This window comes from Octopus sinensis, linkage group LG25 (genome assembly GCF_006345805.1).
Source record: "Octopus sinensis linkage group LG25, ASM634580v1, whole genome shotgun sequence".
Classification (NCBI taxonomy): Eukaryota; Metazoa; Mollusca; class Cephalopoda; order Octopoda; family Octopodidae; genus Octopus; species Octopus sinensis.
The window spans coordinates 18135228-18144507 of record NC_043021.1 but is presented as its reverse complement, the minus strand read 5'-3'; the positions used below and the strand labels follow the sequence as shown (position 1 = coordinate 18144507).

At 37.7% G+C, this 9280-nt stretch overlaps 1 protein-coding gene across 4 annotated transcripts in view; it reads right to left on the bottom strand.

Annotated features, from left to right (window-relative positions):
* Positions 1-9280, bottom strand: part of LOC115224231 (protein KIAA0100) — a 437418-nt gene that overhangs the window by 242479 nt on the left and 185659 nt on the right. For all 4 annotated transcript variants that reach the window (XR_005003864.1, XR_005003866.1, XR_005003865.1 and 1 more), the window contains exon 3: positions 4248-4300. Coding sequence is in view for 1 of the 4 variants with exons in the window: in XM_036513442.1 (XP_036369335.1) it covers positions 4248-4300 (53 nt within the window). In the remaining 3 variants the exon portion in view is untranslated. The remainder of the gene's footprint in view (positions 1-4247; positions 4301-9280) is intronic.

Sequence of the window (9280 nt, the reverse complement as noted above, 5' to 3'; positions counted from 1 at the left end):
TGGCCACAGCTCGTGAGCTGAAACTAGATAAAATTTTAAAAATCATTGCTTACACACACGCACACACTAATAATCCTCCTCATCATCATCATCATCGTTTAGCGTCCGCTTTCCATGCTGGCATGGGTTGGACGGTGCAACTGGGGTCTGGGAAGCCAGAAGGCTGCACCAGGCCCAGTCTGATCTGGTAATGTTTCTACAGCTGGATGCCCTTCCTAACGCCAACCACTCCATGAGTGTAGGTCATAATAATAATAATAATAATTTTTGCTATAAGCATAAGGCCTGAAATTTGGGGGGAGGGGGTTAGTCAACTACATTGAGTATTCAACTGGTACTTATTTTATCGACCCTGAAAGAATGAAAGGAAAAGTTGTCCCCAGTGGAATTTGAACTCAGAACATAAAGTCAGACAAAATACTGTTAAGTATTTTGCCCGGCATGAAAACAGTTCTGCCAGCTCGCTGGCTTCAAATTTTGGCACAAGGCCAGCAATATTAGGGAAGGGGCTACATGGATTACATTGACCCCGGTGCTCAATTGGTATTTATTTTATCAACCCTGAAAGGATGAAAGTCAAAGATGACTTTGGCAGAATTTGAACTTAGAATGTAAAGGCAGATGAAATGCTGCTAAGCATTTTCATTTTGTTCAGTAATGATTCAACCAACCTGCCCCCTAATTAATATCGATGGTTTTAAATTTTAGCACAAGGCCAGTAATTTTGCAGGGGAGAGGGTAGTCAATTATATTGACCCCAACACTCAACTGGTACTTATTCTATCGACCCTGAAAAGATGACAAGAAAATCTGGCCTTGGCAGAATTTGAGTTTGGAACATAAAGGCAGATAAAATGTTTAACAGAATTTTATTCAGCATGTTAACAATTCTGCCATCTTGCCACCCTATTAATAATAAAAATAACAACAATTTAAAAAGAAAACACTCGTCAATTTTACAGTGCTTCCTCTGCTCTACCTGTTTACAACTAGGTGATGTTAATCAGGTAGGAGTCAGTACACAAAACCTTTGCTTTTGATTCCTCAATTTAAGATACCACCAACTCTGACATGTCCATTTGTAATTAGACTAATCATATATTTCCTACAGTGATTGACAACACCACACAACATGCACAGCCAATGGCTATCATCAGGTCACTTTTTAACACCCTAACCTGTTATAGTCTGGATTTAAAGACTATGTTCATATGGATTTATTTTTTATATATATTACATATTAAAGAAGTTAAGCAATCAAGTCAAAACTTACACAATAAAAAAAGGTTGTTTTTATGCAAAGGTTAAAAGGTAAAAGGATATAAAAGAAATAAACTATAAAATGCCAAAAAAGAAAATCAGGAACATCTTTGATTTAGTGGTAAGAGAGGATCCATTGTTGCCTCAATCCAACTGTGTTAAATAAGCTGAGAGAAAGAAAGATTCTGGTACAATAAAATTAATCTGCCAATATGGAAAACATGTAAAATGATGATGATGATGGATATTTAAAGTGCTTAACCAGCAGGAAAATGGCAAAAGTTCAGGAACATTTTCTTTAGCATTTCAAGAACCTCAAGTACATCAAAGTTAAAAACTGAAAGACTGGACATCTCTAGCAACTAAACAAACACTGATTTTAAAAGAAATAAACAGTTAGATACTTGTCCCTCCCTTTGAGATTGAAGTGTTGTTGGAATAGAAAATTTAAGTGAATGTGACATGGAAGATTACATGAAATGAAACAAAAATTATTTTGTAAAAGATTGAAGTGTTTATCCTAACAAAATATATTTCAGAAACCGTATATAGAAAAGAGCTTAAATCCAAAATCAAAATCCAAAATTTATTAACATCTTGATCTTAGAAACAGAATTGCTTTACCAGATTCTCCTTCATAAAAAATCTAAAATGTAATTTGATTATTTTCAGTATAGAAAACAGGAGTGGCTGTGTGGTAAGTAGCTTGCTAACCAACTACATGGTTCCGGGTTCAGTCCCACTGCGTGGCATCTTGGGCAAGTGTCTTCTGCTACAGCCCCGGGCCGACCAATGCCTTGTGAGTGGATTTGGTAGACGGAAACTGAAGGAAGCCCGTCGTATATATGTGTATATATATAAGTGTGTGTGTATATGTTTGTGTGTCTGTGTTTGTCCCCCTAGCATTGCTTGACAACCGATGCTGGTGTGTTTACGTCCCCGTCACTTAGCGGTTCGGAAAAAGAGACCGATAGAATAAGTACTGGGCTTACAAAGAATAAGTCCCGGGGTCGATTTGCTCGACTAAAGGCGGTGCTCCAGCATGGCCGCAGTCAAATGACTGAAACAAGTAAAAGAGTAAAAGAGAAAACTAATATTTTGAAATAGAAATGTTGATACATTATATTGCAATTTATATTTAGTTCAAGTTGGAATTTGCATATTTTTACAGAAATCCAAATCCATAAACCCAATAATTGGTTCCGACTCCAACTACAACTCCATAGTCCTGGTCAGACTGCAGTATTTCTGACCAAGTACAAACTACCAAAACTTCAACTGGTAGCCCAGAATTATACTGACTTGGTCATCTACAACTCATGCATACACTCATATATGTATGCATTCATTCAACTAAAAGTAGAGGGAAGTTGTGAAAAAGGGGAGACTCAAGAAGACATGGGATGAAGTTTTAAGGACCAATCTCAAAACATTGAGCCTTACAAAGGAGATGACAGAGGAGCTGAATATGTGGTGCATTGTTGCACTTGAGAAGACCAGCCCACCACAACACAATTGAGATCCTAAAACCAAGGTTCCGCATAAAAAGCACTGGTGCTAGTGCCACTTAAAAAGCACCTGTGATGGTGCCACATAGAAAGCACTCAGTAAACACTGTGGAGTGGTTGGCATTAGGAAGGGCATCCAGCCATAGAAACCATGCCAAATCAGATTATGGAACCTTGTGCAGCTCCTGGCCTTACCAGTTCCTGTCAAGCCATCCAACCCATGCCAGCATGGAAAACAGACACTAAATGATGATGATGATGTAAAAATAGATATAAATATCTATATCATTTGCATAAACTCTGTAATATTTCTAATAGAGGAAAAAACATGATGTCTCACTGAAATTGCTTTAACGAAAGTAAATTGACAAGGAAAAAATCACAGAGAATGAAAGAACTGTTTCTCTATAAACAGTAAAACTAATTAATTTATTCATCTAGTCTTTTTAGAATGGTGAATCTTGAAGCAGATAAAACTATAAATAATAGCATATAAATATAAGATTAAAAAAACTCTTTGGATAGAAAAGTGTCAAAGGCTGTCCATGGGATATGAACCCATATCTCCTGTAAACATGACAGGTATTCTACCACTAGACCAAAGCAACCTTTCAAATGTCTCCATTTTAGAAACTCTGTTCTTACCAGTGAGAATAATATGTCAATGGTATCATAAGAATTTAGAAACTTTGAGAACATGAAACAATTCTTTTGAGAACAATGAATCTCGAAGCAGATAAAGCTATAAATAATGGCATATGAACAGTGGGTTAAAAAAGACCCTTTTTTCCCCATTACAGTTATAATATGATAGAATTTGGATAACTGAAGAGGGTTAAACAAGATAATAGAGCGACCCTATCACACACACGTGTGCATACATACACACACATGTGCATACATGTGCACGCACATACTCAGGGGCAGGAAAACTGTCATATCAGTGTCATTGTATATGGTAATGTCTGTCAACATTATAAAACAGTAGAAATTTCTTTTTTAAATATGAAATACAGACATTGTAATGTCGAAATGGGGTGAAATATAGTCTCTGAGGAACGGTTTTCAGAGAAGAGTTCATAGAAAACTCGGTGAAGTTCAATTGTCACAAAGAATAAAGAATCTCGTGTTTTTTTTCTTTCTTCCCCACTCCCACCAAGCTCAGCCATTTTTAGTGTGAAGAAATTTACAACCATAATGGTAACATCTCTCACTCACTTCTTTGTTATCCAATGAAGAACAAGGATTCCCACCCCCACCTCGAAACACAAGATTCTTTACTCAGCAGAGCAATTAAACTAATCAAAGTCATCAATGAACTTTCCTGATATCTAACTTATTGTGACTTTGACCAACAATAAGGCCATTTTAAATCCTCTGTTTGGATATTTAGAGACTTAATTAGTCTAATGATCAACTAATGTGTACATAATTCTACATCAAAGTGAAACTGGTAGTGTTCTTTAAGAAGCATCTTACCTAATTGTGCGAGGGCTCAAAATACAACTGGTTAAACCAATGTTTTCAATTTCCTGAAAGAGAAATAAAGAAATGGCTGAAAAGTTTGAAGATTATATCAAAGTTTACAACTAACTGAGAAGGTTTTGGTTGTTGTGACATTTTTATTGCAAGTAACCATGGGAAAGAGTGAAAAAATGTGGTTGAAAATTAAAATCTATACAGTCAAATCCTAGTCATCAGTTCTGGATATATATAGAGAGAGGGGAAGAGAGAAAGAGGTGAGAGAGGAATGGTTAACTGCGTTGGGGAGACAGGGTTAGAAAATACAAGTGATTTTATTTTCTTCATGTCACACCAAAAACAAACAAAAAATGGAAGCATAAACATGTGGCTAAGAAGTTACCTATTTCTTTACTACCCACAAGGGGCTAAACACAGAGGGGACAAACAAGGACAGACAAAGGGATTAAGTCGATTACATCGACCCCAGTGCGTAACTGGTTCTTAATTTATCGACCCCGAAAGGATGAAAGGCAAAGTCAACCTCAGCGGAATTTGAACTCAGAACGTAACGGCAGACGAAATACGGCTACGCATTTTGCCCGGCATGCTAACGGTTCTGCCTTTGCAACTATAGTGTTCTAGATTTGACCCCACAGCATAATACTTTGGGCAAGAGTCTTCTGCTGTATCCCTGAGTTGGCCACTATCTTATGTTATACAAAAAGTGTGTGAAAGCTAGCAGTTTATATATGTGTGTGTTTGTGTGGGTATATACATGTATGCATACAGCATACAGTGTGTGTATGTCTGCGAAGGTGTATTACAAGTATACAAACTGCTGTAGCACAATACATAGGGTTACATCCATTTATACCAGAAAACAAAGGGTAAGAATTTAGACACTACACAAGTATTGATAGAAGTAAAGAAAGGAGCACTCCGTCAGTTTCGACGATGAGGGTCCCAGCTGATACGATCAACGGAACAGCTTGCTTGTGATATTAACGTGCAAGTGGCTGAGCACTCCACAGACACGTGTACCCTTAACGTAGTTCTCAAGGAGATTCAGCGTGACACAGATTGTGACAAGGCTGGCCCTTTGAAATACAGGTACAAGAGAAACAGGAAGAAAGAGTGTGAGAAAGTTGTGGTGAAAGAGTACAGCAGGGTTCACCACCACCCCCTGCCGGAGCCTCGTGGAGCTTTAGGTGTTTTCGCTCAATAAACACTCACAATGCCCAGTCTGGGAATCGAAACCACGATCCTCCGACCACAAGTCCGCTGCCCTAACCACTGGGCCATTGCGCTTCCACATTGATAGAAGTATTTGACTAGGGTCAAATAAGTACTGGGGTCAATATGATAGATTTAAAACCCTTGCATACAGCACCTCAATATGGCCCCAGTCCAATGACAGAAACTAATAAAAAGAGTACAATGATCTCTCCCCATTTCGCGGTTTACCTGTTGCAGTTTATTATTTAAGCTTATGTCGATTCCTCCGTGGTGTTGTTTTGCATTTGTAATAAAATAAATATATACAAATTATAAAAAATAACTTTAAAAAAATATACAGTACTGTTTCTACTTTGTGGATTTTCACCTGTCGTGCAGGTGGAGGGGAGGACGTAACACCCGTGATAGTCGCGGAATTATTGTATACCACATCAAAGTAAACTTTATTGAAACAAAATCTGCTAAAAGCGAAGTTTGTTAATAACATTACAATAAATATTTAATCAACCACTCTTCTCTCTCTCTCATTTTCTTTCAGATCTTCTACGTAACGGTCGAAACAGTGAACACTAAGTATTCCAGAGATCGGTTTCAATTTATTCATTTATTTCTTCTTCAATTATCTTGTTTTGACTTTTTTTGGTTATTACTTGTTTCAGTCACTGGGCCATGGCCATGCTGGAGCACTGCGCTTCAAAGTGTTTTAGTCAAACAAGTTGACTCCAGTACTTAGTTTTTTTTCCGTTTGGTATATATTGTATTATTGTTTTTTGTTTTCTTTTGTAGAACCACTAAGTTCTACAGACATGTAAACAAATAAACACTAGTTGTCCAGTGGTGAGTGGGGGAGGTAGACAAATACAAACATGCACATAGATAAACTGGCACTCGGTTGATTACAATGATGAGGGTTCCACTGAAATTCACATGCAAGTGGCTGAGTACTCCACAAATACGTGCACTTAATATGGTTTTCAAGGAGATTCAGTGACACAAAGTATGACAAAGTGGGTCCTTTGACTTCCAGATACAACTCATTTTTGCCATCTGAGTGGAGTGGGGCAATGTGAAATAAAATGACTTGCTCAATGGCTCAACACATTGCAAAGTATCAAACCCACAACCTTATGATTCTGAATTGAATACCCTAACCACTGAGCCACACACACACTCATCATTGTTATCATCTTTTAACGTCCACTTTCCAAGCTGGCATGGGTTGGACTGTTTGACTGAGGACTAGCAAGCTGGGAGGCTGCACCAGGCTCCAATCTGATTTGGCAAAGTTACCACAGCTGGATGCCCTTCCTAACGCCAAGCAATCCAAGAGTGTAGTGGGTGCATTTTATGTGCCACCAGCACAAGTGCCAGTCAAATGGCACTGACATCAGTCATGCTCGAATTGTGCTTTTTGCATGCCAGTCAGGCGGCATTAGCATTGGCCAAGATCAAACGGTGCATTTTACATGCCAGCTAGGCATATATATATATATATATAAAACTGTCTTCTACACAGTTTCTGACAACCAAATCCATTCACAAAGCATTGGTCGGCCTTGGGATATATAGCAGAAGATACTCGTCTAAGGTGCCAGGCAGTGGGACTGAACCTGAAACCACATGTTTGCAAAATAAGCTCCTTAACCATGCTTGCATGTTACTTGTGGTTTTTATAGAACTGATATCAAATGTAATCAACATTATTTCAAAGTCTAACAATAATCTTTTATGGAACACTGTATCTAACAACAGCCAACTAAAATCTAAAATTGTAACAACAGGTTGCAGTGGAATTACATGAAGTGAAATCAAATAACTGTGTCCAAATTGCATTAGATTTTCATCTGGAAAACTTTTTGACATCGAAGGATCCTTTCTGTGGCCACTTGACCAGCTGGAAATAGTAGCTAAATGTTGCCCAAATCACATACTGCCTTTACTTAGGGAAAGGAATATTTTGGATAATTTTGTCAGAGATGCCAAAATAAAAGATAGGTTGGTCACAGTTGGAATGCCTTTAGTTAGGGCTGAAGTGGAGCTGAACATTGGCAGAACAACAGTATGCGATCATTTTAAAATGAAGATCATCCATTTGTTAGTTTTAAAGAGTGACTTGTTTTGTTTCTGAGGAAATCTTTATATATAAAAGTGAAGTTGTGTGTCTGTCTCTTACGATTTAGATTCCTAACTACTCCCACATTTTGCGGTGCAGTTTAACCAAAACCGGGTATCTTATAGTCATGATTCATATCGAGCCTTTCTGGGTATAAGCACGTGTCTACGATGAGTCTACGATTTAAAAAAAAAATTTACCATAAATTTTTCCCATCTTTAATGCATTTTTGGCATATATAAGGGAAGTAACTCTCTAAAAATGTATTATTAAATCTCAGAACGTAAAAAGCTACAGTAACACCCCCCCTTTGTGGTTAACCATATTGAGATGGCTATTATACTTTACATCTCTAAAAATGCTTATATAGTTATTTCCCTTACAAACCCGAGCAACGCCGGGCGATACTGCTAGTGTTAAATAAAACATGTTGAATGTCGGTCATTTAAACTGAATATGCTATCATTATTATTATTATTATTATTATTATTATTATTAAGGCCATTGTTGTTATAATCACACATTACTGCTCTATCATTGTCATTCTTATGATAATACAGTTGAACAGTCTCCTGGTATATATTCAGATCAATATTATATTATAACAATAAAATCACTGAATCTCAGATTTTTTTTATATACATACATAATTAATAACACACACATAATTAATACATGAAAGGATCTGAATAGAATATAAAATGAATAATTTAAAAATTGCAATTAATTTGGCTAACAGCATGTGTAAACGAAGGACTAATGTCACACTTCTGACTAAACCTAAACTGCAGAGGATCCTACAATTCAAACACTAGTGGCTCTGTCTGTCTCTCTCCTAATAAATAACTTAACCGCACTATAAACTATAACATAAATACTAGAAGGGAGAAATAAAATGAAACCAAATGTCATCATAATTATTGTTGTTGTTGTTGTTGTTTTCTATGCTGGCTTGGGTTGGGCCATATCTCATTCAGAGATCTCATTTCTACAGCTGGATAACCTTTCTCACACTAACCACTTTACAAAAGTGTACTTGACAAGACTAAAGGGCCCTCTCAACCCTACAATGTCTGCTCACTTCACTAACCACTTTACATAGTGTGTAACAGGTGAGTTTTATCCTGGTGCCAACACTAGCGAGGTCACCTTAACCCGAGTCCAACATTGTTAACTCAGTTGATTATGACATACGAAGGGGTACCCAAAAGTAACCGGAAACGTTCTCTGTGTCACAAGCCCATTGTAGTTCAGGATTCCGCCACTAGAAGCCACTTGATGCGATCCTCAGGCATCAGTCTGCTGACCGGCAATGGCAGGTGATGTCGTACTGCCACATGGAGCATCTTTCTTTTGTAGTGCTTCTCCTCTTCATTGCTTGTTGCTTGAAGACCAAACTCGTTCAGGGTGACAGTCAACCTCTCAAATGAATGAAACACCACAAAAATTCATGAACTGATTTTAGAGGACCATCGCTGAACAGTGCCCTGGAGCTCCTGCCAATGAATTTTGAGCAAGGAATTGTGAAAGAAAAGAGTTGCAGAAAAAGGTGTGCCTCACTTGCTCTCAGAAGATAAAAAGCAGTCACAACTGAATGCATGTCGTGAACTGAAAGAACAGTTGAAAGTTGATCTAGACCATTTTCCGAAGGTCATCACTGGTGACGAAAGCTGCTGCTATGGCTACGACCCAGAAACAA